Source organism: Oryctolagus cuniculus, chromosome 19, assembly GCF_964237555.1.
Source record: "Oryctolagus cuniculus chromosome 19, mOryCun1.1, whole genome shotgun sequence".
Lineage (NCBI taxonomy): Eukaryota > Metazoa > Chordata > Mammalia > Lagomorpha > Leporidae > Oryctolagus > Oryctolagus cuniculus.
In genome coordinates, this window is record NC_091450.1 from 19,154,404 (window position 1) to 19,182,374 (window position 27,971).

General features: G+C 47.7%; 2 protein-coding genes across 4 annotated transcripts in view; both read right to left on the reverse strand.

The window, feature by feature from the left end:
* The window catches only part of MYH11 (myosin heavy chain 11), a gene marked incomplete at its 3' end in the record, with an annotated part of 111,459 nt that extends 108,829 nt beyond the window's left edge, over positions 1 to 2,630 (reverse strand). Inside the window, 1 exon segment of the mRNA NM_001082308.1 lies at positions 2,552 to 2,630.
* A 4,785-nt stretch (positions 2,631 to 7,415) lies between these two features.
* CEP20 (centrosomal protein 20) lies at positions 7,416 to 27,792 on the reverse strand. Of its 3 annotated transcripts, none has more exons than XM_008257792.4 (5): positions 27,680 to 27,792; positions 25,648 to 25,845; positions 21,780 to 21,864; positions 14,737 to 14,869; positions 7,416 to 9,032 (listed from the first exon to the last, which is right to left on the reverse strand). In XM_008257792.4, exons 1-5 carry the CDS (start codon positions 27,705 to 27,707, stop codon positions 9,021 to 9,023), a joined length of 456 nt encoding a protein of 151 aa, XP_008256014.1. In that variant the 5' UTR covers positions 27,708 to 27,792; the 3' UTR covers positions 7,416 to 9,020. The 3 variants fall into 3 exon arrangements, with proteins under 3 accessions (XP_008256014.1, XP_002711787.1, XP_017197982.1); XM_002711741.5 differs by having other exon boundaries at positions 14,733 to 14,869; XM_017342493.3 differs by lacking the exon at positions 14,737 to 14,869.
* Between the last annotated feature and the right edge of the window lie 179 nt (positions 27,793 to 27,971).

Below are 27,971 nucleotides of genomic sequence, written 5' to 3' on the forward strand. Positions count from 1 at the left end.
TACTCGCTGCGCTGCCCCAAGCAAGCTCCTTGCCATCTCTGGTCATGTTGGAAGGTCGCCAGTGACCAGGCGCTGAGCTGAACCCTTCAGACAACTGATCTCCTCTAACTCTCCCCCAAGGGCAACCCTTCAGGCTCAGGAGGTAACAGAACGCAGTTTGTAGAACCCCGTCTTCCTTCGCTGCTGGTGGGTGCTATCTTAAGCCAGTCATTCAGACTCCACATCGCTACATGAGGTCCAGCAACAAGGCCATCCGCTCCACGGGGTCATCCTGAAGACTGAACGAGACAATGCCCACGAAGGGTTTAACATGTTCCTGGCAAGCATGCTCAGCCACCACCGGCTCTTCTCATTAACCCCATTCCTCAGAGGGGCAAACTGAGGTTAGGGGAAGGCAGCGTAGCTCATCCTGAAATTCACTGGTGCTCTTCCGTGATTCTAATGGGTTTAACATTGCACTTGGTTTTCCAGAAAAATCGGAAGCACATCCAGTCTCAGAACGAGCTGCAATGGTGCCAACAGCATACAATCCACCTGTTTGGGATCCAGTGCACTGTGGAAAGCAAGAGACAATTCTACCCCCACCTCCTCCATACACACCAAAAAATAATTTTTTTTCTCAAAAGAAGAGAAGGGTAGGAAAATGTAATTCCTGTTTCTTCCCGAATGTCCTCTCCTAGAGTCTCCTCCAGTGGTTCCAGCAGGGGCAGGGCCCATGGGGCTGCTGTGCAAGGCTGGGCAATGGTGAGGGCGGCCAGGATGGCCTCATGGAAAACACTACCATAAATGGGCATGTTTGCTCCATCTCCGCCCTCCCACAAGCAGAGTCACGATAAATCCCTGATAAATACCTTGTACGGAATAGCACGCCTATTTCAGACGTGACAATAAAAAAACATGGTGTTTACCAGGCCAGTCCTGGAGGCCAGCTGGCGCACCTTGGGGACTCTCTGGACGACAGCCCACCTAAGGTCGCCAGCCCCCAACCAGCTCATCATCCCCCACAAGGGACAAGCAGTGCACTTTATTTTACTTTTGCAAAAGGTCAGTTTATGTTTTCTTCAAAAAGACAACGATAAATATTTACTTCTCTGGGAGCACTGGGTCCCACCAGAAATCTGACTCCAGCAAGGAGCTTTTGTCCACGGTAAAGAAAAAAACAGGGTGGGTCAAGGGTGCAAGCTTGGCATGCAGCAGATGAGGGAGCGCATTTCACCACTTGGTAGCTGTGTGACCCTGGGCAAGTCGCTTAACTTCTCTGAACTTCAGCTGCCTTCTAGACCAAGCAGGCACGACAATTACCTCTCTCATGAGCAATTACGATTCCATGAGATCAGTGCTGCTATGGCGCCTGGCACACAAGCATCCATGAGCAGTAGCTATCTCCATGGGAAGGCATCTACCAAACACCGTGCTTCCTTGCGAGAACTCACAACTTATTTCACACCCTGCCACCCAACCGACTTTCAGCAAAGCCCCGTCCTGAAACAATTTGGAAACAGTATCTTTAAGCAAAGCAAACCAATGAAGAAGCCCTCACCAAAGGACAAATAACAGGTGCCGAAGAGTTTACTAACAGCTTCCCTTCCCTGTGCCGAATCCCGGCCAGTTTGCAGCCAATCTAAACTATGCTTCTTCATGCTAGAAGGAACCGCTTCCTGCCTTGGGGTTCTCAACATTTCTCTGCAAGCCAGGCTTTTCCTGGAGCGGCAGGATCCCCAGCAGCTCCCTGGATGAGGAGAAAGCTTCCAGCAGGCGAGGCCGGGCTCTGCAGGAAATCCCCACACTGTCTTAGCCGGTGCACCTGCAGCTCATGAACGCAAAGAGAGACGCTGGCATCCTCCCGACTAGCAGGGCTCTCAGCCTGCTTAAGGTTTTTTTTCATTTTTGTTTTTTAATTTGTAAGGGTCAGGAAGAAAAGTGGGCTGTCATCAACAAGCGGTGGCATAAGGGACCTTATCTCCCTTGGCTATCAACACACACAACCCCCAGACTGATGAAACACACGCCTCTCAGCAGGACACGCGCCCCTCAGCTTTTAACTGGTTTAACACATTATCAGCATAAGTAAGTGGTGCTTCCAGATCCACGTGGAGCCCGCCCTGCCTGCCTGTGTGATCCTGAAGCTCAGTGGCCCTCTTTCCCGTGTGTGTGTGTGTGTTCCTAGAATACAAGCATCAAGGCCAGATCAGCTGGAATTTGGAAGGCAGCGGATTTGCTGGATTCAACCGCTAACAAGAATCATCTGGGACCGCTGATTTTTTTTAAAGTGCGGTTTTTCTGCAAATTCTAGTGGAACTGGAGTTGGGCCCACGGTAGGATCTTTTAGAAGCATCCTCAAAGTGGTATTTCCCAGTGACAAGCACAGGAAATGCTGGGTTAGAGGGGAAGAGAGAGAGAGAGGGAGGGGGGAGAATGTCGAGCCCCACCCATCTCACCCCATCCTTGAGACAGACGTCCCAAGCACAGACCCTCAGAGCTCCCCAGCCCCTGGCGGACCCTCAGCCCCACCACCCCACCAGCCCCAGCAAGAGCTCCACAACTCACAGACCTCCAAGTGGGGGGCGCGCGGAGAAACTGGACGGGGAGCGCGGGTCTGGCACACCTCCCAGGCCGGGGCGTCCAAGGCTCCCTGCGCGCCTCGGACGCTGCTCTTTATACACCCGGAGCTGCCCGCGGGTGGGACGGGGGAGGCGGCCCACGGGGTGCGGTGGGGGAGGGTCTCGCGCCGCTCCCTCCGCAGCGCCCCCTGCAGGGCCCGAGGCGTGCGGCTTTGGCCCTGGCCCAGAGCGCTGTCCCCGGGGTGCTCCCGGACCCCGGGACAGCGGCGGTCTCTGGGGCTCCGAGTCCCTAGAGAACGGGGGTACTGGAGAAGTTCGCCCCGGAGTCGCACCCCAGGCTGCAACCTCCGGCTCCCCGCGCTGGGGGGACACTGGCGCACCTCCCTCCCGGGGCCTGCAGGGAAGAGTCGGGAAAGGGGATTTTCTGAACTTGGCCAAGTGCGAGGCCGGGCAGGGTGCGCACCGGGGCAGCGCCTGCCCTTCCCGACTTGCGGTCCGGCCGCCGCGACCTCGGCCCCACGCGAGACCTTGGCCGAGTCACTCTCCTTCCCGAGCCGCGGGGTCCGCACTGCTAAACAGAGGAGGGGGCGGGGATAACGCGGTCGCGTGCCAGGCGGGTCGTCCGGACCCCAGGACAGCGCGGGCGGGTCCCGCTGCCCGAGGGGGCGCTGCGGGCCTGGGGGACGCGGCCTCCCCCGCGCGCCTCCCTGGGCCCCGTGGGCGCCCCCGGGGGGTTCTCACTGCCTCGGTCACCATCGCGGCCCCTCGCTCTCCCGCTCGTGCCTCGGTCTCTGCGTCCCAGGGTCGTTCAGAAAGTTCACGGCCAGAAGGAATTAAAAGCTGACTTTATTTTAATGAGGGAAAAAGAACATTGAGATCCATGCACGCTTTTTCATAACATGCGTTTCCCATATGAACTTTTTGCAAGACCCCTCGGAGGCATGGATGTCAGGGGTTTTTTGCACCAAAATCATCCTTTCGCCAGGCTTCCCACGTCGGGTTTGGAAGGGTCCTCGGAAGACCCTCTGCACGGCGCTGTCGCTGTCTCTGGCCTCGGTCCCCGACTTCTCCCGGTCTCTCCCCTTGCGCTGTCCCACGCAAGCATACACAGGCCATAAAAGGAAGTCCAGGCTGGGGGCTGGCCCCTGGCCAGGCCGGGGACCCCGCTCCCCGCGCGGGCCGCCTCCGAGGTTCCCGGGCCGGTCCTCCCTCCCGGGGCGCGGCGGGCGCGGGGCGCGGGGCGGGAGACAGCCCAAAAAGGGCAGGCGCGGGCTCCTTCCTGCAGGAATTCCCAGCGCCGCATACCAGCCCGGGGCTGCCCGCTCCCGCTGACTAAATATGGTGCCTCGCGGCCTCTCGGCTCGGCCGGTGCGGGGGAGGGCACCCTGCACCCCGCGCGGGCCCGAACGGGGGACCCCCTGCGCTTGGGGCACCCCCCAGTCCCACGCCTTCCCGGCCGCTTCGGGCCAGAGCGTTTGGGGGAGTGGGTTCAGGGAGCTGGGAAGACCCTGGCCTGGCTCTGGACGCGGCTTACGGCTTACGTAGGTCCTTATTCCACAACTCCGCCCCCTGCAACCACGTGTGCGTGGGGTGTCTTATATTAATACCCCCAGGCGGCAGGTGGGAAGACTGAGTCCCTACAGGGGATCCCGGGGCCTGTGGGGGGTGGGTGCTGGGGCCTTCTGACACCCTGGCTCACTTCCAGAGGGGAGCCCTGAAAGAGAAAGGGCCAGGCCAAAGCCAGGGCTCTGGGGTGAGATGGCTGAGTGTGGATCTGCAGGGGCCTCTTGCAGCTGTTAGACCAAGGGCAAGTACCTCCGATTGTGTGTGCCCCGGTTTCCCGGCCTGTGAAAAGGCAAGGGCAATGGCTACTTCCTGGCTTTCGGGAAGCAGTCCTCCTGTCAAACACTGCCCATTTCATGTTAGCCAGCAAACCTGAGAGCCCAGCCTGGGAGGATGGAGAGCCTGCTGGGCTTAGTGTTGCCTGCAGGCTCCCAGGCCGGCTGGCTGCACAACTCCGCCCCACACACCCTCTCGGTCCCTTCTCCATCCCTCCCACACCAAGCTCAGCCTGGAGAACAGCCCAGCTCCTTCAGTCAAGCACGGGCGCACCGAGCTGGCTGGGGAAGAGGGGCAAGGCTCTGCAAGATGATGGATGAGCTGCTTCCCCACATGCCTTTTCGCATCGACACTGTAAAAGGAGTGGAAACTGTCCCTGCCTCCGCACAGAGCTGATGTGGAGCAGAGAAGTAGGTAGAGGATAAACTGGCGCTGATCATCGTCTTCCCGCCCTGGAAGCTAATCCAGAGCAGTGCTGGAATCCCACCCCCGGGCCGGGAAGCAAGGATCCCAAGGGGCTGCAGTGGCTTCTCCAGGATCTTGTTGGTAACTTTCCAAGGAGAATGCTTGTATTAGTGGAGACTTTGTAACGGTTTTCCCATGTTACTGTTGAAAATCCAGGTTCAATCATCTAGCCGAGGTAGGCAGATAATGCGGTGGTGCAGCAGGAACGCGACCCCCAATGCCTCCCACCTGCCCGACAGAGTTGAGTATGAGTCTGAGGGTCTTTAACCTGCAACCCTGCCAACAACCAGCCAAGCAGTTCCGATGCCGAACCTTCAAAACTGCAGATTAACTCAGAGGCCTCGGTTTCATTTCTCAAGGCTCAAAAGGTCGGTTATTTTGAGAAAAATGGTTTTTAAAAAATGTCACTTTGAGCGAGTGCTGTCGGACCATTCTCCTCAGCATGTCTTTTCTGAGGAGCTGTTGACGGGAGTTTCCAGGAACTTGTGAAACAAGGTGGCAGAGGGGAAATTTCTCTCTTGGGGTCTTTTATTTTCCTGAATCAAAGAGCTTTTTATTTTCTACTGGGTTAAAAAAGCCCCAACATGTGATCCCCTCCAGTTTTAAGTAACACCGAAGATTGGGGCCAGCTGTGTTTCCTTCTGTGCGTGTCAGGTGGACATGGCCCAAGATCTGCCTTCCTGTGAGTGTGGCGCAGCCCCTCTCCCGCGCGAGAGCACTTCTGCTTTACCCTGGTGGCCCCCATGCGTCTCCAGGCACGACACTGCACTGCAGACACCAGCCACGCTCTTGCCCTCACCACCAATCTCCACCTCCGGTGTTACAGGACGGCAATTCTCCACCTCTATCAGAGAATGTCCTGAAATCCCGAATTAAAGTAGCTTTAGGGTTTACAAAACCACCAAATGTGCTTACGATCCAGCAAATGACACTTCTTAGACTCTATATCCACACCCACACCCAAAAAGCTGCACACAGAGGTTAAGTTTTATTCATAACTGGCCAGACTTAGAAGCAATCAGGATGTCCTTCGGTGAGTGGATAAGTAACAGCAGGATAATATTCAGCACTGAAAGAAATGAGCTATCAAGTCGTGAAAGGAGACAGAGGAACTAAGTGAAAGAAGGCAGTCTGAAAAAGCCACATACTGAATATTCCAGCTACCGAACATTCTGGAACAGGTGAAGCAGGTGGAGAACACATTTGCCATACATGTGTCTAAAACACAGGAGTGCATGTGGGTGATAATGCTGTGGCTCGGTGTAGGTTCAGCCACTGTCACCCTCGTACTGCGCTGGTACAGGATGCTGGTGGTGGGAGAGGCCGTACCTGTGGGGGGCAGGGGGAGATGGGAGCTCCCTAAACTTTCCACTCAACTCAGCCATGAGTCTAAAACTGCTCAAAAAAATAAATAAAGTCTATTTTTAAAAAGGGAATTTTGTCTCACTTTCATTAAACAAAAATTCATGAAGACCACACAGTCCTTGCATAACAGTTGTTGTTAGAAAAATAAAATACCAATGGCTGGGAAGCAAGTGCCCTCAATGCCTTTAAAGGCACATTCTCACTCGTGGCAATCCTTCATGCACACTTGGCTTTAGGCTGGGGTGAGGAGCACACCAAGTTGACATAATCATACAGGCATGTGGGTCATACACAGATGTGTCCTTGCACATAATTATAAAGCCATTAGTTCATGCTATGCAACCATATAGATACACTTGTCACCTGCAGAGGCCACCTCGGCTCTGGCCAATTCTTAGACTACCCACGTTTTTGAAACTCACCTTCCCTAAATCCCTCTGCAGGTTCAACGCTGCTCCTATTTTTCCATTAGTCCAGGTTTTCTGCTAGAAGTGCTCCAGCGTTTCTGGAAGGTACCTTCTCCCAGTCACGCCGACAGCAGCCACCGGGGACTCCTGTACCCTTACTTCCTTCTCCTTCCACACCTTTCTTTACTTCTTCTTTTCGTCCTTTGAGTTTTTAAACTGCCTCAGCTCATGCACCTTTTAAGATTACTGGACTGTAAACTAATTGGCATCGTTCATTCAAAAATTTCAAGTTTAGGTACTTCTAGAGCAGATTTTCTCAGTTTGCAGGAACACAAAGTTCTCCTTTTTGGATAGTCGTAAAAATCTCATACTGTCTTAAAAACATATTTTTTCTTTTCCACATATAATACTAAATATATTTTCAAACCAAGCATGGCCCCTCAGGCTACTACTGCCCCCCAGAGACCGACACCATTCCTCCACGCTACCCTAAGCAGTCACTGTTCAAAGGTGACATGGCTGCTGTCAGAGGCACAAGAGGCTACTTCAAAAAGCTCAGAAAATGGAGGTGAAAGAGAACGCTGGTCCCCAGGAGCTTTCTGAAGAGCCCTCACACATCAGGACAAATCCCCCTCCCTCAACCCTTAATCGCTGCCTTCTAACAACCAAGTCTCGGAGGATCCCGCGAGAGGGTCCGGAGACCAGCCCGTCTCCCTTCTGCCTCTGGCACCTGGCTTCTGATGACATGGCAAAGAAACAGACACCCTCTGTGCAAAGGTGAGTGGATTCTTTTTTATTATTATTAAATGGTACATTAAAAGTATAAAAATTGTCTAGGTACAAATTACAGAATAATGCACACAAAAGCACTATGTGACAATCCACTTCACTTCCATTTGATGACTTTATGTCAGCATCCAAAATGATAAACTCCAGCATTTTTTCTGAATCTCATCCCACATGATTGTAATTCCTGAGGTAAACTTAGTGTCCACTGCCAATATCCTTGGATGTAAACCAAGTTCTCTGGAAGCATTCAGATATTTATATTCCCACATAAAACACAATGGAATTCATCACTGTAATCAGATATTACAGACTTAAAAATGGAAACTGGCCTTACAATACTTTGGCATCTATCTAGATATATTTATATGATTTTAAGACCCACAACAGGGCCTCTCAAAACCTGTGACTTGTGAAGTTTGGTATTAAAGGGGTTGCATTAATCAGTTTATGCATTTAGATAAAAATTCCTGGTTAACTTTTAGTGAGTGAAAGCTACATCACTAAATACAAAATCAAAAGTTTCAATAATTTTCAAAGCACAGGATCAATATCCTATAGAGAACGCCAATTTTGCCCACTGCACTTAGTGGAAAACATTTAAGCTAACTGGTGTCAGTGTACAGGTACGCAGGCCAAGTTCTATTCTGAAGACACCACATCGAAGGACCATTTTAGGGAATGCATCCTAACAGCTACTGTTTTTCTACCCTCAGAATCAAAACTGATGTTTAAAAGACTTTCAGGTCCCAGTGTGCATGGGCTGGTCCTTTTCCGACTCATCCATGTGCACAACTGACAGCCCCACGGAGGTGAACCAGGCCCACCTTTTAGAAGTCACTATGCTACTTCTTCCAAAGCCTGCCTCTTCAAGTGTATTTCACAGTCTTTATATAATAAAATAAGCTCTTTGTTTTACTTACAGCAAAATTAAAAATTATTTCATCCCTCTACCTTTTAATTAAACCTTCCAGTGCAAGCCAAATGGAAGGAGAAAAGTACATTGTTCTCTAGTTGAAAATTTCAACCTTAGATAGTAATTCAGACATTTAAGCCTATTTATAAATGGTTATGTGAAAAGAGCTGCTTTTAAAAAAATCAAACTATAGAAATTATAGGGTTTCTTTTTCTGGTTTTAAGTCATTTAAAATTTTTAAAACATGAATGAATTTTCTTACAAATTTTGCAGCTGACAGAAGTTTAATTAATGTGCCACGTCAAACAGCAGAGCCTACTTGTGTGGATACACAGACCTGTGTGTTTGTTTGGAAGAATGTACAAGGTACTGAAAAGCCCTTTCATGTCTCATCAACCTGAAGGCCTTTAAAATACTCCCTAAAACCCACATGTTTTCTTTCAAGTCGACTCCAGTAAGCTAGATGACAGAGTTAGCTTTTATTCACCAACGAAGGAAAACGTGAGGGGCAATGTGTTTTGTAGAAACTCAATTTCTACAACACTGGCAACACCAGGATAATAAATAAGTTACTGACTAGAATAATTTTAGGACAAAAGATACCCCGAAGGCCATGTCATCTCTTCACTGCTGGAGAGACACGAAGATCTTCAGCGTCGGCACTCTTCCCTCTCTCCTTTCTTAGGCAATCATCTGAAATGAACAGAAATCCACACCTATGTGAGGATGCAGTATGAGGGTGCTTCAGAAAGTTCATGGAAAAATGGAACTATGTAAGTTTATTTTGTTACAAAAATTTTTGAAATTTGTGCCTAGTTTTTGCATAAGGCACATGTTGGTACAGAAACAATTTTGAAATCCATCTATAGTTTGCGATTTTAAGTTTTATATATTTTATTTGAAAGAGAGAGAGAGAGGGAAAGACAGAGAGAGAGAGATCTTCCATCCACTGGTTCACTCCCCTAATGGTCACAACAGCTGGAGCTGGGTTGATCTGAAGCCACAAGCCAAGAGCTTCTTCCAGGATTCCCATGTGGGTGCAGGGGCCCAAGGATTTGTGCTGTCCCCTGCTGTTTTCCCAGGCCTGTTAGCAGGGAGCTGGATCAGAAGTAGAGCAGCCAGAACTCAAACAGGAGCCAGGTGGGATGCTGGCACCACAAGCAGCGGTTTTACCCGCTACACCACAGCGCCGGCCCTTCCCCCCATCTATAGTTTTTTGATAATACTCCTGAACTATCTGAAGACCTCTGGTATATTCCATGAATTCTTTACAAAATATATACAAAATATTCACTATTTTGTAGTACTACTGAAGTAATCAGAAATGCTTAGTAATAAAGGCCCTAGTTATTTAAAAAGATCTCTCATATGTAGAAATTCTGATTTGGAAAAAAAGACAGAACTTTAGAAAGATTCTTTAAAAATTTATCTATTTGAGAGAGATCTTTATTTCATCTTTCACTGACTTCTCCAATGCCTGCAATGTCCCAAGGCTGGATTGTGAGAAGCTGGGCGCTTGGTCTGGCTGACAGAGCTCTCAGGGTCTGCGTTAGCAGAAGCTGGAGTCAGGAGCAGGAACTGGGTACAAACCCAGGTACTGCAATGGGGGATGCAAGCATACTAACTGCTAGGCCAAATGCCCATCCCCTTGATTTTCTTTTTAAATTTATTTTAATTTATTTGAAAGAGAGAGAGAGAGATCAACCTTATATCCCCTGGCTCATTCCCTAAATGCTTACAATAGCCAGAGCTGGGCCAGGCAAAAGCCAGGAGCCTAGAACTCCATCCAGGTCTCCCACATGAGTAGTAGGGACCCAAGTACCTGAGCCATCACCTGTTGACTCCCGGGCTGTACATGAACTGAATAGGACTCAGAGCAGAAACTTGAACCCAGACACTCAGATATGGGATGTGCACACCTCTAGCAACATCTTAACCACTGCACCAAACACTTGAACTAGCCCTTGGCCTTATTTTTCAGTGATTAGATTAGAATCCATGTATAAGGGGCTACAGAATTCTCTCTCTTTTATTTAAGAAATGGAATTAGCAAGAAAGGACAAGGTGTCAGTCTTTTCAAGGATGCCAAAACTCTTCAATTTAAAACACTCTTCAAATGAAAACATCTCCTGGCAGCACCCCCTTAAGACAAGCAGAAAACTCGGCACTCACATGCTCCCTCCAAAATGTCAACTATCAGAAACTGTAGAACACAATTTTTTTTTTTTTTTTTTTTTTTTTGACAGAGCTAGACAGAGAGAGAGAGAAAGGTCTTCCTTCTGTTGGTTCACTCCCCAAATGGCCGCCACGGCTGGAGCTACGCTGATCTGAAGCCAGAAGCCAGGTACTTCCTCCTGGTCTCCCATGCGGGTGCAGGGCCCAAGCACTTGGGCCATCCTCCACTGCCTTCCTGGGCCACAGCAGAGAGCTAGACTGGAAGAGGGGCAACCAGGACTAGAACCCGGCACCCATATGGGATGCCGGCGCCGCAGGGGATTAGCCAAGTAAGCCATGGTGCCGGCCCCAGAAACTGTAGAACACATTCTTAAAAGCCAAAACTAAACAACAAAGTTGTTTAGAGCACTCAGAAGTACCCAGGGCCCTGTGGCCACTCTGCACTTTAGCAGTAGCAAAGACGGTGGTTTCCTCTCAACTTTTGTCATGGGGGTGAAATGGTAGAGGACAGAAGCTCTCTAGATTAAAAACTGAAGGGATTCAGTATTTAAAAGCAATGACAATGTAGGGGCCGGTGCTGTGGCGTAGTAGGCTAAGCCTACGCCTGTGGCGCTGGCGCCAGTTCAAGTTCCGGCTGTTCCTCTTCCGATCCAGCTCTCTGCTATGGCCTGGGAAACCAGAAGAAGATGACCCAACTACTTGGGCCCCTGTACCCGCAAGGGAGACCCGGAGGAAGCTCCTGGCTCTTGGCTTTGGATAGACCCAACTCCTGCTGTTGCAGAGTGAACCAGCAGATGGAAGACCTTTCTGTCCCTCCCTCCCTCTCTCTGTAACTCTCTCAAATGAATAAATAAAATCTTAAAAAAAAAAAAAAAAACACAAGGACAATGTCATGTAAAAACTAGATTTCTGAGAATATGTGGGCCTCCAATCCCCTAAGCAATTCTACAACTAACAAAACAAACCTTTCTTGTGGCATTTTGAGAACTGGAGAAAAATACAAATTTAGGCCAGCGCCGCGGCTCAATAGGCTAATCCTCTACCTTGCGGCGCCGGCACACCGGGTTCTAGTCCCGGTTGGGGTGCCGGATTCTGTCCCGGTTACCCCTCTTCCAGGCCAGCTCTCTGCTATGGCCAGGGAGTGCAGTGGAGGATGGCCCAAGTGCTTGGGCCCTGCACCCCATGGGAGACCAGGAGAAGCACCTGGCTCCTGCCTTCGGATCAGCACAGTGCGCCGGCCACAGTGCACCGGCCATGGCGGCCATTGGAGGGCGAACCAACGGCAAAGGAAGACCTTTCTCTCTCTCTCTCTCTCTGTCCACTCTGCCTGTCAAAAAAAAAAAAAAAAAAAAAAAAAAAAAAAAAAAAAATTTAGACAAGCTGTTAGAAAAAGGCAATATTAGCACCAGAACAGATAAAAGATTTTCAAAGCCCCTCCCTTTTAAATATTTATTTATTTAAAAGACAGTGTGACAGATCTTCCATCCCCAAATGGCTACAACAGCTAGGGCTGAGCCAGGCTGAAGCCAGGAGCCAAGAACTCCATTAGGGACTCCCACATGAATAGCAGGGATTTGGACCACCATCTGCTGCCTCCTCTGGAGCACATGAGCAGAGAGGTGAATAGGAAGTAGAATAGCCCAAAAGGGCCCAAGCACTTGGGCCATCTTCTGCTGCTTTCCCAGGCCATAGTAGAGAGCTGGATCGGAAGTGGAGCAGCTGGGACTTGAACCGGAGCCCATATGGGATGCCAGCACTGCAGGTGGAGGCTTTACCCGCTATGCACTGGCCCCACCAGCCCCCTAACTCGTAAGATGGTGAGATGTCCACACAGTTTTGTTAGTCCTCAGAAGATGATGAACCTCACTGTGAATTCCACTTTACAGGTCTAGATAACAGATGAAAATCTCACCCTCATTTTAGGCAACTTTGCCAGACGGAACAAAGTTAACAATTTCTAAGACATCACAATATTAGGTTTTCTAGAAAAGTCCCATAAAAAATGAAGTCTGTTACTTTTGTACGTGAGACAAATGTGTAAAACAGTTGAACTGGTAACGGTTTTCTCTATTATGAAATCTTGAATTTTGGGGGCAGGCACTATGGTGCGGTAGGTTAAACGTCCACTTGTAACGCCCTCAGCCCACCTCAGAGTGCCTGCTGAAAGTCCCAGCTATTCTGCTTCTGACCCAGCTTCCTGCTAATATGAAAGTGGAAGACAGCTCAAGGACTTAGGTCCCTGTCTCCCATGTTGGGAGACCAAGATGGAGTTCCAGGTACAGGCATTTGAGAAGTAAATCAGCAGAAGGCAGATCTCTCTCTTTCTCACTCTCTCTGTCACACTGCTTCTAAAATAAATAAATTAAAAATAAACCTCAATTTTTATTTAACAAAAAATTACTTAGAAGTATTAATAGCCAGCAGCACTACGAAGGATTATCTCAAAGGTAAGTATGCCTTATAAACCCCCTTCATTTTTTTTCAGTGCTTTGAACATTTTGATGAGAAATGCTTTCATCTTTGGACTTATTTTCAAGTAGATGTGAATTCAGTTTCAATGTTTTAAATTTCAGCTGGATGAGCTTTGATAAGGGCTGTGATCTGAAGAATAATTATTTTAACAGCTTCATAACCTTTTTAGTGCTGTCAAATAAGAGTTATGTAACCTTCAGATGGTAGGCTGGAGTTAAGAAAGCAAATGGAATTGTTTAAGTGTGTTACTGAAAGATGATGCAATTTTTGGCTAACAATTCTTCTCAAGTCTTTGTCCAAAGAAGTTACTATTGTGCCAAGAAAATTTCTGATGATCAAGAAAATAACATGCAAAGTCATTGTCGGCCTCCCCTGAGCTCCGGGGTGATCCTCATTTCTGAGCTTTCCACAGAACAGGCCCCCAAAGTGCTCTGCTGCTTCTGCCGCTCTCCATATAAAGATGTCTCTCAGCTGCCCGAGCTCCGCCAGTCACTGTCCTGCTTAAAAAGAGATCCAGCCCTACCAGCTGGAAACTCTGAGCTAAACAAAACCCATTCAAGTCAAATTAGCAAACTGAGGTCTTATTGCTGATGCAATCAGAACTGAAAGCTCATCTGAAAAGTGAGCATTCAAAAAGAAATATGGGCGATTCTCCTAAGACTCTGTTATTTACAAATAATTATCATTCCACCATGAAAAATATGGCGAGGGGCATGGGAGTTTAAATCACCATAGGTAATACTGGCCTCCCATGTCAGAGGACTAGTTTGAGCACAGCTGCTCTGCTTCCAATCCAGCTCTATGCTAATACACCTGGGAAAGCAGCAGAAGATGGCCTACGTGCTTGGACCCCTTGCCACCCACGTGGGAGACCTGCATGGAGTTCCTGGCTCTGGCTTCAGCCTGGCCCCGCCCCAGCTACTGTGGCTACTTGGGGAGTGAACCAGCAGATGGAAGACCCCTTTCTCCTTCTGTTACTTCTTCTTACTCTTTCTAGTTAATTTTTAAGAAGTATTCTGAAAATGTAATGGACATATACACTGAAACTTCTTTATCTGGATTCAGCAATCTTAACTTTTATTTTTCAGTCTTGAAGAGGAAAAAATAATCACTTGATAACAAGCTTTCTATTCAGTACATTAAGGACCTAAGCTTGGCCGGCGCCGGGGCTCAATAAGCTAATCCTCCACCTTGCGGCACTGGCACACCAGGTTCTAGTCCCGGTTGCCCCTCTTTCAGGCCAGCTCTCTGCTGTGGCCCGGGAGTGCAGTGGAGGATGGCCCAAGTGCTTGGGCCCTGCACCCCATGGGAGACCAGGAGAAGTACCTGGCTCCTGCCTTCGGATCAGTGCAGCGCGCCGGCCACGGCAGCCATTGGAGGGTGAACCAACGGCAAAGGGAGACCTTTCTCTCTGTCTCTCTCTCTCTCTCTCTCACTGTCCACTCTGCCTGTTAAAAAAAAAAGAAAAGAAAAAAGGACCTAAGCTGCTCCAAAGATTCTAAGTGTACGTGGACATCAGGCTTTACAACATTCTTGTATAGACATTACAGCTAAGGATCTGACCCAGGCACTCCTATCTCCCTCTCCCCTCGAGATTTCCTTTCCATGAGGCATTTTGTTTTTTGGAAGTTAAATAATACAAGTTTAGATACAAGCAGAAATAAACTATGATTCAACAGATCAGGAAAAACTCCACCAAAGGAAAAAATATATGGGAAGAAAATACACTTGCTAGAAAACGCATACCTACTGGCTTCCTTCCACTTGGCTGTCTGCCAATATTTGGGTTTGGAGGCTGAAGCGAAGACTCTTTCAGAAATGCATTTTGGATGCCATCCTTAGCTCCATGCAAGAAATGGGCTAAAATTCCATATAAAAGAGGTCTGTAGCAGGAAAGACACATTAGATTAAATCTGCATACATAATAGAAATTTAACACACTTTTTCTTTAAAAGGTAACCTTCTAACCCCAATGGACAAGCTTTTAACTAGATTTAAAAACTTGAATGGGGGCAAGCATTTGGCACAGTCGTTAAGATCCTGCTTAGACACCTGCATCCATATTGGAGTTCCTAATTCGCGTCCTGGCTCCACTTCTGATCCAGCTTCTTGCTAATGAGTACCCTTGGAGGCAGCAGGTAATGTCTCAAGTAGTTGGGTCCTTCCTACCCATCTGAGAGACCCTACTAGCTTTAGCCTGACCCAACCCTGGCTATTTGTGGGCATTTGGGGAATGAATCAGTGGATGGGAGGTGTCTGTCCTGACTTCCAAATAAATTTAAACAAAACTTTTGAGTTGCATTATTATTGAAATTGCACCTGTTCATACTCTTTTAAGAGTACCATGTAACTCGAATGGCAATTCAAAGATTTTATTTATCTATGAGGTAGAGTTATAGACAAAGAGAAGGAGAGACAGAAAGGTCTTCCATCCACTGGTTCACTCTCCATCCACTGGTTCACTCTCCAAATGGCCGCAATGGCCGGAGCTGGGCCGATCCAAAGCCAGGAGCCAGGAGCTTCTTCCAGGTCTCCCACATGGCCATCTTCCACTGCTCTCCTAGGCCATTGCAGAGAGCTGGAACGGAAGAGGAGGAGCCAGGACTCGAATCAGCACCCATATAGGATGCCAACTCCGCAGGTGGAGGCTTAGCCCATTGTGCCACAGTGCTAGCCACTTGAATGACAATTTTAAACCCAGAGAAAACATATTAACAAGTTAAATCTCTTCTAAAGGAAAACACAATTTTAATCAAGCCACAGTATTTAGCATTTAAATCCCAAAGTTCAGTATAACCCAGTACCTGACAGTGACACACAACAGGCACTGAATAAATGTCTGTTAAATGAATAGATCCTCATCCAAAGAAGGTCTTATGTCCTGAGCACCAAGCTGCTGGGTTTGTCCCTTACGCAAGATTCTTAACCTAGCCAGCCTCATACTCCTTCCTCTCTGCATGAGAAGCATGGGCCCTACCTCACAGGCTTAGTATGCACTAAATGAGTTCCTCAATGCCAGTGTTTAGAACTGCGCCAGGCACATATTAATGGCATATAAATGCAAGCTACACGGGAGCTGGACAATATTTTAAAGCTATCTCAAAGTTTACAAAACACTGTTATCTCTCTTCATTTTATGCTCATTTTGTGATGTCATAATCATTAGCTCATCAACTCCAGTTTATAAACAAGAAAACAAGTGGTAACTACAGAGATTAGGTCCAAATGGCCTCCTGCCCATGGGGAAAGTCAGATGTGTGAGATGCTCCAGCAAGCCCACAGAGAGGAACCAGGGGCAAGGAATCGAGGTTTCCTGCCAACAGCCCTGGCAATGAGCCCTCTGCAAACACATCCACCACAGCAGGGAGCCAGGGAGCAGGTGCTCGGCCGTCCTCTGCTGCCTTCCCAGTCACCACCGCAGGGAGCTGGACAATCCACCAGAGTAGGGAGCCAGGGACCAGGTGCTCGGCCGTCCTCTGCTGCCTTCCCAGTCACCACTGCAGGGAGCTGCATCAGAAGTGGAGCAGCCTGCACTTGAACTGGTGCTCATACGGGATGTAGGCATCACAGGAGGCGGTTTATCCTGCTGCAGCCACAATTCTGTCCCCGTCCAACTCATGTTAAGCCACCCTTAAGACTCCTCCAAATTATTTTTTCCTGTGTGAGAACAACTATCATTTTCAGACTTTTTAAAAATTGTCAACATGTATATTTTTTAAAGTGTTACCCACTCTTTTGTCTAACACTCATTCAAATGTAGTTACTTGCATCACCGCTTCTGGGCCTTTGGCTACGATCAAGTGTAGTAACTACTTGCATCCATGAACACTAGCTCCACAGAATGTGAAAAACTATGCCAAGAAAGAAAAAAAGATTCCTTAGTCAAGTGAGTTTGGAGAGCCTGAGTTAGATAAGCAGGATTCTCTTTACTGCAGGATTTCTTGGAGCAATTACTGTATTAGCATGCAAGATGGATCTCTAAGGGGACGTGTGCAGCGCCTTTCCCAGCAGAAAGCCTTGTGCGGTGAGAACACAGGACAAGCATTGCAAACTCTGTAGTCAGTAATGTGCACTGCTGCATCCCCAGGCCAACATCAGTGCCGGGCACTTAGCACGTCAGCAGATATTTTAAATGACCAATGTCTCCGACAATAGCAGGACACTAAAAACAAACTAAATGTCCATCGATAAGAGATTGTATAAATCAGTTATGATACAGGGAGCACTACTGAGTTGTTTAAAACACAAAGGAAAACATGGTCATGACAGAGAAGGATGGGGACAGGACAGGTGGTCTTCAAAGATACCCCTAACATTTTATGTAGTTAAACAACTCTGAGACAGAAAATAACATTCCAAATCTGAACGGCAGGAACACAGATGTCCATTAGGTCACTCTTTTTCTCTGTGTGCCTGAAGTAACTCATAACTTTAAAAACAAGAAAAATGAAGATGGGTGTAAGCTGCTATGAAAAACAAGTTACAGGAGTACAATTCCTTCTACATGTAGAAGAAAATATATACAGAGGTTTAAACAGATAGTGTTATGTTTGAATAAATGCAAGAGACAGTTGCCAGTGGTTATCTTTTGCTCCTTTAAAACTTGTTTATTTGAAAGGCAGAGTGACAGAGAGAAACAGATCTCCCATCTGCTTGTTCACTTCCCAAATGCCTGCAACACTAGGGCTAAGCCTGGCCAGATTCCACCTGGGTCTCCCACATGGGTGGCAGCAATCCAAGCACTTGGGCTTCCGAAGTGCACTGGCAGGAAGCTAGAATGGCAACCGAATAGCTGGGACTCAAACCTGCACTCCAACACGGGATACGGTCATCCCAAGCGGTGACTTAACTGTTCAGCCACACCCAGCCCACCAGTGGCCATCTGTGGGTAGTGAGACTGCATCTCAGTGGGCAGGGTGGCAAACAGTAAGTTTTTCTCTCCAATGAATACTCTTCCATGCTATCTCCACTTTTTACAATGTGTAATTGTCATTTTCACTACAAGTAAAACAAATTCTAACTACCCTACTCAAACGAGCTTTATCCTAACCATTCCTGCTACTGCTTTCTCTTGTCCATGGTCTTTCAAGTCAGTGCTTAATCGCAAGGCATGTGGACAAGTAGTCAGCTTGTTACACTCACCCATGTCTCAGGTTTACAAAACCTTTTGAGAGCACTTAGCTAGATGGCGCCTATATGCTCAATAAATACTAAAACTAAATGCTATTTTTTTAACAGTTTTATTTACTTGAAAGGCAGAGCATGAGAGAGAGAGAGAGAGCGCAAGAGCGAGAGCCTCCATCTGCTGGCTCATTCCCCCAAATGATTCCAACCATAGGGCCAGGCCATACTGCAACCAGGAGCCCGGAATTCCATCTAAGAAGATGGCCTAAGTCTTTGGGCCCCTGCATCCATGTGTGAGAGCCAGAGGAAGCTCCTGTCTCCCTGCTTAAGCCCGGCCCAGCCCTGGTTGTTGCAGCTATCTGGAGAGTTGAAAGATCTCTCTTTCTCTCTCTCTCTGTAACTCTGCCTTTAAAATAAATAAATATTAAAAAAAAAAAAAAAACCTGTAAGAATAAATGAAATACACATGTAATAAAAGTACAAATTAAATCATCCAAAAACTTGCAAGGGAGAAAGAAGCAAAAATGACACAGAGAGGAGTCGGTGCTGTGGCTCAGCGGGTAAAGCCACCACCTGAAGTGCCAGCATCCCATATGGGCACTGGTTAGAGTCCCGGCTGCTTCTCTTCTGATCCAGCTCCCTGCTGTGGCCTGGGAAAGCAGTGGAGGATGGTCCAAGTCCTTGGGCCCCTGCACCCGCATGGGAGACCCAGAAGAAGCTCCTGGCTCCTGGCTTCGGATCAGCACAGCTCCGGTTGTCATGGCCAATTGGGGAGTGAACCATAGGATGGAAGACCTCTCTCTCTCTCTCTCTGCCTCTCCTCTGTGTAACTCTGACTTTCAAATAAATAAATTAATTTTAAAAAAGACACAAAGAGTTAAAATCTGCACAGAGCCAATAAAGATAGAAGATGCTCAATGAGAATTTAGAGGGAGAAGAGGTGATCCAGGGCTTCTAGGCTGAGGAAACGGTTTGTACAAAGGCAAAAAAGCATCAAGTTGGAGGTGTCTGCAGGACACCATGATTCATCAGGTGTGAGGAAATGCACCTAGAAACAGGGCAAACAGGGACCCAAACTGCTGTGCTGAGGATATGGATTTCATCTACACACAGTGCAGTTACTAAATGATTTAGGCCAGCAATAGCTGTCTTCTAGACAGCTGGCAGTATGAAACACGAGCTGGAAAGCAAAGTGAGCGGCAATGAAGAAACTAGTCTGGGGACAGGTGCTGTGGCGCAACAGGTTGGGCCGAGCCTTGTGATGCCCACGTCCCATATGCAGGTTGAGTCCTGGCTCCTCCACTTCTGATTCAGCTCCCTGCTAATGTGCCTGGGAAGCAGGTATGATTGCAAAAATACATGAGTTCCTGCCACTCATGTGGGAGACCCAGATGGAGTTGCAGCCTCCTGGCTTTGGCCTGGCCCAGTCCCAGCTATTGCATCCATTTGAGGAGATGGAAGGAAAAACTCTGTCTTTCCCTCAATCTTTCACTCTGCCTTTCAAATAAGTAAGTAAATCTTAATAAATAAAAGCAAGAAGAGGACTTTAAAAAAATAAAGGAACTCAGAGGGAGACAATGAAGGAACTTCGAGCACTGCTAAGGAAGGGAAAGCCAAGACAGCAAAGGGTCCCAGGAAACAAGGAACACAAAGGCTTTTAAGGAGCAGGCGCGGCACCACAGGTTAAGCCACCACAGGGAATGCACACATCCCACACGGGAATATTCAGTTAGGGTCCTGGCTACTCCGTGCTTCTGATTCAGCTTTCTGCTAATGCACTTGGGAGGCAAGGAATGATGGCCAGTACTTGGGTTTCTGTTACCCATGTGGGAGGCCTGGATGAAGTTCCTGGCACCTGGCTCTTGCCTGTTCTTTTTTTTTTTTAAAGAGTTATCTATCTACCTACCTACCTACCTATTTATTTACTTATTTAAAAGACAGAGTTAAAGAGAGGCAGAGGCAGAGAAAGAGAGAGAGAGAAGTCTCCCATCTGCTGGTTCATTCCCCAGATGGCCGCAATGGCCAGAGCTGCGCCGATCAGGAGCCAGAGCTTCTTCCAGGTCTCCCACGTGGGTGTAGGGGCCCAAGGACTTTGGCCATCTTCTACTGCTTTCCCAGACCATAGCAGAGAGCTGGATCAGAAGTGGAGCAGCTGGGACTCAAAGCGGCGCTGATATGAGATGTCCGCACTGCAGGCGGCAGCTTTACCTGCTACACAACAGCGCCAGCTCCGTCTGGCCTGTTCTAACCCTGGCTATTGCAGAATTTGGGGAATGAATCAGCAGATAGAAGATCTCGCTCTTTCTACCTCTCCCCCTCTCACACTCTGCCTTTTAATAAATAAGTAAATCTTGAAAAAAAAAAAAAAGTCTGAAGAGTAGTCAATATATAAAACGCTGCAGACACTCTAGTAAAATTGAGCATCTCAAGTTAGAACCAAGTGTATGCACCTGCATTGGTGCAAAGAGCTTGGCACACAGTACAGGATAAACTTAACAAATGATCCTGGAACATTAATTTTACACTAAGACTTATGGGAGACTTAAATTTCACTGGCATATAATCTGAAACATGATTGTGCTAAACACAGTATATTATGAAGTAGAATGAAAAATTCCACGAACTTTTAGGAAGAGAAAACACAGCCTTCAGAGACATTTCTCATTGGGGGAAGGCTGCTTTGAATTCTGTACTACAGTTGTTTTTGAAATTTAGGGATCCTCCAGAAAAAGCTTTGGAAACACTGATCTACACAAAGAACTAAGAAACTACTAGAAAGTGGTCATTCTCCTTTTCCAAAACATAATTCAGTATAAACAGTGAGGCATGAATTAACACACACAAAGCTTAACACAGAAGGTAACAGAAACAGAAAGCATTGGGGTCAGTGATTAGCACAGGGGTAAGTCACTAACTGGGACACCTGCATTCCACACTGGAGATGCCTGGTTCAAGTCCCAGCTCCTCTGCTTCCAATCCAGCTTCCTGCTAATTCATGTCCTGGGAGGCAGCACACGATGCTCAAGTACTTGGGTCCCCGCTACCCACATGGAAGACCCGGACAGAGTCCTGGGCTCCCAGCTTTGGCCTGGCCCAACTTCTGCCTGTTGCAGGCATCTGGGGAGTAAACAAGCAGATGGAAGATCTGTCTTTCAAATAAAATGAAAATACATAAAAATTTAACAACAAGCAGAAAGGAAACAAAAATGGAAAGCAGAGGGTTGGTTCAGTAAGCATGGTGGTGAAAAGGCTATGGAGCAGGGACTAGGCGTTGGGAATTCACAGACAATTTTTTTTGTTTTTGTTTTTTAGTAGAGGGGAAATCTGAATACATTCCCAACTTCAAATGGAGGAAGCAGGAAGAGTTAAATATGAAGAAGAAAACAACTGACAGAGCAAAGCTTTAAAAGAAAAAAAAAAAAAGACCCAAAAGCCAAGAAGAGTAAACCTGAGAAAGAAGGAGAGTCTAACTCCCTGAAGCCCCCAGAATTTCCACTCCAGTGAGCAGAGCTGGCGACCGACTTGCTCACTGCTGCACGTCTGGGATTAGCACCTGCTTGACACACACTAGATCTCAATAAATACCTGCCAAAGTGAAACAGAACCACCTCCGTGCAGTTATGACTCCAGTAAAATAATATCTGAGAACCTACTTTAAAAAATTCTTACACTGTGTTATCCTTGGATTCTTCAAATGCGTTTAGTTCACGAATGAGAAATTGTCTGTCCAATGGAACTACAGGTTGGCCAGATTCTGGGGGGAGAAAGTCATGAAAACACTGAGTCTATAATTCTAAAAAGTTGATATGATTTTGATAAGAATCACACTTACCAGGTATACACATTTATCAGACTTGGGATGACAGTACATACCAAGACAGATCCAAGTGCATGTGACTGTGTGACTTCTAAAATACCTGCTTTTTGGGAGCTGGTGCTGATCATAGTGGGAAAAGCCACCACCTGCAGCTCTGGCATCCCATAAGGGCACCAGTTTGAGTCCTGGCTGCTCCACTTGCAATCTAGCTTCCCGCTAATGCACCTGGAAAAGCAGAAGAGGATAGCCCAAGTGTGCAGCCATGTGGGAGACCCAGAAGAAGCTCCCAGCTCCTGCCTGGCCCAGCCCTGGCTGTTGCGGCCATTTGGGGAGTGAACCAGTGGATGCAAGCTCTCTCTCTCTCTCTCTGCCTCTCTGCCTTTCAAATAAATAAATCTTTTTAAAAGATCTATTTTGTTGGCCAGCGCCATAGCTCAATAAGCTAATCCTCCGCCTGTGGCGCCGGCACACCAGGTTCTAGTCCCAGTCGGGGCGCCGGATTCTGTTCCGGTTGCTCCTCTTCCAGTCCAGCTCTCTGCTATGGCCAGGGAGTGCAGTGGAGGATGGCCTAGGTGCTTGGGCCCTGCACCCCATGGGAGACCAGGAGAAGCACCTGGCTCCTGGCTTCAGATCAGTGTGGTGTGCTGGCTGCAGTGGCCATTGGAGGGGTGAACCAACGGCAAAGGAAGACCTTCTCTCTGTCTCTCTCACTGTCCACTCTGCCTGTCAAAAAAAAAATCTATTTTGTCAAATTTGTGTAATTTAATAGTTTAACAAAGTCACTTTTTAAAGCCCCCAACTTTTGTTTGGAAAATTACTCTTCATGAGGTGGGTGTTTCGCCCAGAAGTTAAGACTAACACCCCACATCAGCCTGTGTTTGAAAACCGGATTTGCTCCCAATTCTGGCTTCCTACTAAATGCAGACCTGGGAGGCAGTGGTGATGGTTCAAGTAACTGGGTTCCTTCCACCCACATGAGACATGGATTGAGCTGCAGGTTCCTGGCTTCAGCGCTACCCAGAGGCTCTAAGTGGGCATTTGGGGAGTGAACCAGCAGATGAGAGCTCTTCTGTTTCTCCCTCTGTCTCTCTACCTCTCAAATAGATAAATTTTTAAGGTAGAAGTTATCTGTGGGCCTTAAATTGTGACCTACCCCCCCCCCAAATACTGTTTCTATATCTAAGCTACAATTCTAGACTTCAGCCTATTTTCTAAGAAGCCCGTGAATTTAACAGAGGACAATATCAATAACTTACTTTTTTTTTAAAGAATCCACTGATGGCAGTAATTCTAAAAGTTGCATTTAACGGGAAGGGCTGGCAAGGACATGGGGCAGCCAAAGCTCTCACACTTTGTTGGTGGAAAAGCAAAATGGTACAGCCATTTGGGGACTACTGAGCAATTTTCCTTTTTTTAAAAAATGTATTTATTTATTTGAAAGTCAGAGTTACACAGAGAGAGAAGGAAAGGCAGAGAGAGAGACAGAGAGAGAGAAAGTTTTCCATCCGCTGGTTCACTCCCCAGTTGGCCGCAATGGCCAGAGCTGCACCAATCTGAAGCCAGGAGCCAGGAGTTTCCTCCAGGTCTCCCATGTGGGTGCAGGGGCCCAAGGACTCGGGTCATCTTCTACTGCTTTCCCAGGCCATAGCAGAGAGCTGGATTGGAAGTGGAACAGCCGGAACTCGAACTGACACCCACATGGGATGCCGGCACTGCAGGCGGCAGCTTTATCCACTATGCCACAGCGCCGGCCCCTGAGCAATTTTCCTATAAAGGTAAGCATACACCGACCCCAGAGCCTGGCAACCCTATTCATAACTGTTCAGGAGAAACTTACATTCACACAAAGGCTTGCTTCATAACTGCCAAAAACTAGCAACAACCCACATGCCTATCAAGTGATAACAAATGTTCACAGTCATATCATGAAGTGCTGTTCCCAGAAACCAACCACCAGCACTCAACGGCCAATGGATTCGGCTAAGGGACAGGAGGCAGGCTCAAGGGTTACATCCTATATGACTCCTTCCAGGACACTCTGGGAAGGGCAAGTTACAGGCACAGACAGCAGCACCTCAGCTGCTGCCAGGGGCTGGAGTACATGAACAAGTTGACTACAAAGGGGCACGAAGAGTCTCTGGAGGTGACGGAAATGTCCTGTATCTGCACTGTGACTGTGGTAGTGGATACACAAGTGAATGGGTTTGACAAAATCTATACAACTGTATACTGAAAAAGGGAAATCACATTACATCTAAATTGTACCTCAGTTCTTTTTTTTTTTTTAACAAAAAGCCAAAACATTTAATATGAAACCATTATCACTACATTTTATCCTAGGGAAGCCCAAGTCCAAGACACTGATATTGTCATGATGCTTTTCTTTTCTTCGTGTTAATAGCATTATGTAGCCATCTACAACAAACTGAGGAAAGCAGATACTGACATCAAAGCTCTCTCTTGCTGTCATTCTGCCTTTCAATTAAATAAATAAATAATCTTTCATTTAAAAAATTAATTTATTTGAAAGGCAGAGTTACAGAGAGAGAGAGAGAGAGAAAGACAGAGAGAGAGCTTTCATCCACTGTTTCACTCCCCAGATGACCACAATGGCCAGGAGCTTCTTCCGGGCCTCCCACGTGGGTGCAGGGGCCTAAGCACTTGGGCATCCTCCACTGCTTTCCCAGGTGCTTTTGCAAGGAGCTAGATGGGAAGTAGAGCAGCTGGGACTGGAACTGGCAGCACTGCTACACCACAACGCCAGCCCCAGTAAATCTTTCTTAAAAAGTATTTAAACCAATACAAACATCGGTCTTTACACAAAAAGTTAAGAGGTACACTTAATATCAAGTGTAGGATCTGCAATGGAAAATTCTAGCTTCACAAATAAAGAACTCACTCCCTTCTAAAACCTAGTTTGTGGTTTCTTTTCTTCAGTGAGGCACATCTCAGAGGCATGAAACCAGATAAAACTTGACACAAGGAAGTCAAATGATGCACACACAGGTGCTCCTGACCACCCCTGACTGCAGTCCTCCCCCCAGCCGGGCGGGGCCCACAGGCTCGACTACCAGGTGTAGACTCTGCTCACTCTCCTGGGAGAAGACATCCACAAAGTCAGCAGAAGATGTGGAAAACACTCTCACGACCCCAGGTAATAACTGTTAGACTACAGAGTGTGTTTTTTAATATTTTCTTAAGAAATAAAAATTTAACAGATGAATGTCTCTTGAACTACTCACCCCCTTCTCCCAATACCATTGCTCTCCCTCCCATCACTAGGGTGTGCATTTGCAATTTCCCACCTCATGTTTTTTAAACACCAGTTTTCACTGGTATATATATCCTAAGGTATATATCCTTAACCAACACACAGCAATAATTTGATGTTCTTAGCTCCAACATTTTAAATACTTTTTAACAAAGATACGTGTAATCTTTACATGCTTTAAAAGCATATGCATCAGCAAACAGGGTAAGATGTCAACAGGAAATAAAGACGACTTTTTCAAAGCATACACCTGGTTTGGGTGCCTGTTTAAGTATCTACTTCCTGCACAGTGCAGCCTCATGAGAACTCCCAAGAGTCATAATTTCTATGCTCTGGGTGGAGCACAGAAAGGTTTGGTAATGGAATGACATTTCCAGGGTACACACTCCCCGAGGACTGGGGAGGGGAGCAAGCAGACGAAGTCCCAGGAATGAACGATGAGCACTCACCTGCCATGAGGACAGACGCTGTGTACTTGTATTTGTTGAATTCCAGATACTCCCGAATTAACTCATTAATGAGAAGGTTTTCATGGGACAACACCGGCCGGGGCTCACTGTCGTCATCCAGGGCGTTGAACACCTCAGCTCGGATTCTGGCTTTTAAATGTCCCAATACTCCCCTTTTTTCCAAAGTGTCCCTTAACACTGTCAAATATAAAATAGCAAGGATCCGGTTACAGAACAAATTTTGTCACTGTTAGGCATACCTTGAAGATGTTTAAGAGGTGAGGGGCACAAACCTACACTTCGTGACTGACTGAACAGTGGCATTAAGTACCATAGAGCACGTTTGTAATCAAAAATAAAGGTCCCAAGTTTCAGTGATTTACTTTTAACACTGGAGGAAATTCAAGTTCATCCTTACAGCATCTTCACTGTGTGGGACTACAGTATAAAATCTATTATTTAGCGAGGAGAAAGAGGAGAGGATGGAGATACAGTTAACTCGCCAGGACCTGACTTTAAACGCCAGTCTCTCATCCATCTTCAGGAGTGTCTGTCACCACAGACAGGTTCTGTGTGTCATTAACAACCTCTGATCCAGAAAGATGATTAAGGAAAACAGTACACTCCATACAAGAGAGGGATATGTCACCTTCCTGGTACAAAAACCACTGATATCTAGAACCCATTCTGAATAAACAAGTATTTAAAAAAAAAGTCAATCCTGGGTTAACTGCTTAAAATAGTAGGATTTTGAAAGTTTAAGTCTAGACAGAAATCTGCTATGTGCCTGTATGACATTTTAAGGAGTGAGAGGAGTGGATGGTAAATGTAACCCAACTTGATGGACCAAGGTCACCGTAACAAGTGTCAGTTCATGGAAACGGGATTGATCTCAAGAACTCAGTATAGGTAATCAAAGGCTGACCCGGCACCACCCCCTCTGGAACCTTCTTTTATCAAACAGTCCTGATGGCTAAATGACAATTCCACAAACCCACGCGTCTCATCCAGAGGGCTGAGAATACAGTAAGAGCTTGAGAAATGTTATCTAGGAGCTTTACAATCCAATGTTGTATTCCAGCAGTCAAATGCAGCTTACTACTGCATCAAAGGCACCAAGTAAGCATGCCACAATAAACAGAAAAGTGAAGTAAGATGTGAGAGTGCTTAAAAAACATAAAAGTCCACAAAACATACGATGATTGGTTGGCAAACAAGCCTTCACTGGGTTTCTCTTGAACACAAGGTACATTCAGAAATGGGGAATGCAGGAAAAAAAATAATTATATATACAGAAGTAGCCCTGGGGCCAGCGCTGTGGCGCAGTGGGTAACGCCGCCGCCTGCAGTGCCAGCATTCCACGTGAGTGCCGGTTCGACTCCCGGCTGCTCCACTTCCCATCCAGCTCTGCTATGGCCTAGGAAAGCAGTGGAAGCTGACCCAACTGGGACCTGGGGCTCAGACTCAACACACCTGTGCGCCCACCACCACCCCCACCCCCCGCCTCTAAATTAGTCTGGGCCCGTGAGTTCACCTCTCAGCGCCTCCGTTTCGCAGTCCATGAAACGGGCACAGAGTAGCCACAAGGAATCCATCAGGTAACTCCCGAGCTAGTGGCGCAATCGCTAACACCCCACCTGAGAGGCCGTCGTGAGGACGCGACGAAGATGACCACGGAACCGTGGCGGGCACTGACCATGGTCGTCAGCTCCGAGTGCGAGGCCCGCCCGGGTCCTCGGTCCCCTCCTCCTCCCCTCCGCCAGCCCACGGTGGGGTCTGGAAAGACGCAGGCCTGGAGACCGCCCGGCTACCTGCAGATTCCGGACTCCTGCTCCAACTAGCTTAGAGCGGGTCTGGAAACCAACCCTGGGCAACCACTTCCGGCCCCGAGCCGCCGCATCAGCCAGACGCTCCCAGCAGGCCCCGAGACCGCGCAGAACGAGCCCTCCAGAAACGAGGCCTTCCTCCCCATCCTTTTCATGAGCGGCAAGCCCGTAGATTCCCACCCGGTCACCTCCCCGCTCGCACTCACCGGCCTTGAGCTCGGCGACAGTCGCCATTTTTCAACGGCCGCCGGAAGCGCGCCTTGACAGGGCGCACGCGTATCCCCGCCCCCCTCTGCGGCGTGGCCTGTACCCAATAGGCTCTGTCTACATCCAGACCCGCCCCACTCAGATTCAGCTCTCTCCGTGGTTGGGCGAAAGGCCAACGCTCACGAGAGACTCCACCCATCAGCTGGTGTTCTAGGCAGGCCGTACAGAGGGGGGCGGGAGCAGGAGCAGGAACAGGAGAGACGCAATTCCTAGACGTTACCTGTGGGTGCT

Coding starts and splice junctions, on each gene's coding strand:
- CEP20 (XM_002711741.5), bottom strand. CDS start 27,707: ATGGCGACTGTCGCCGAGCTCAAGGCCG. Junction 25,846..27,679: donor TGTCGCCGAGCTCAAGGCCG/GTGAGTGCGAGC, acceptor TATATTTGACAG/TGTTAAGGGACACTTTGGAA. Junction 21,865..25,647: donor AGCGTCTGTCCTCATGGCAG/GTGAGTGCTCAT, acceptor TTCTCCCCCCAG/AATCTGGCCAACCTGTAGTT.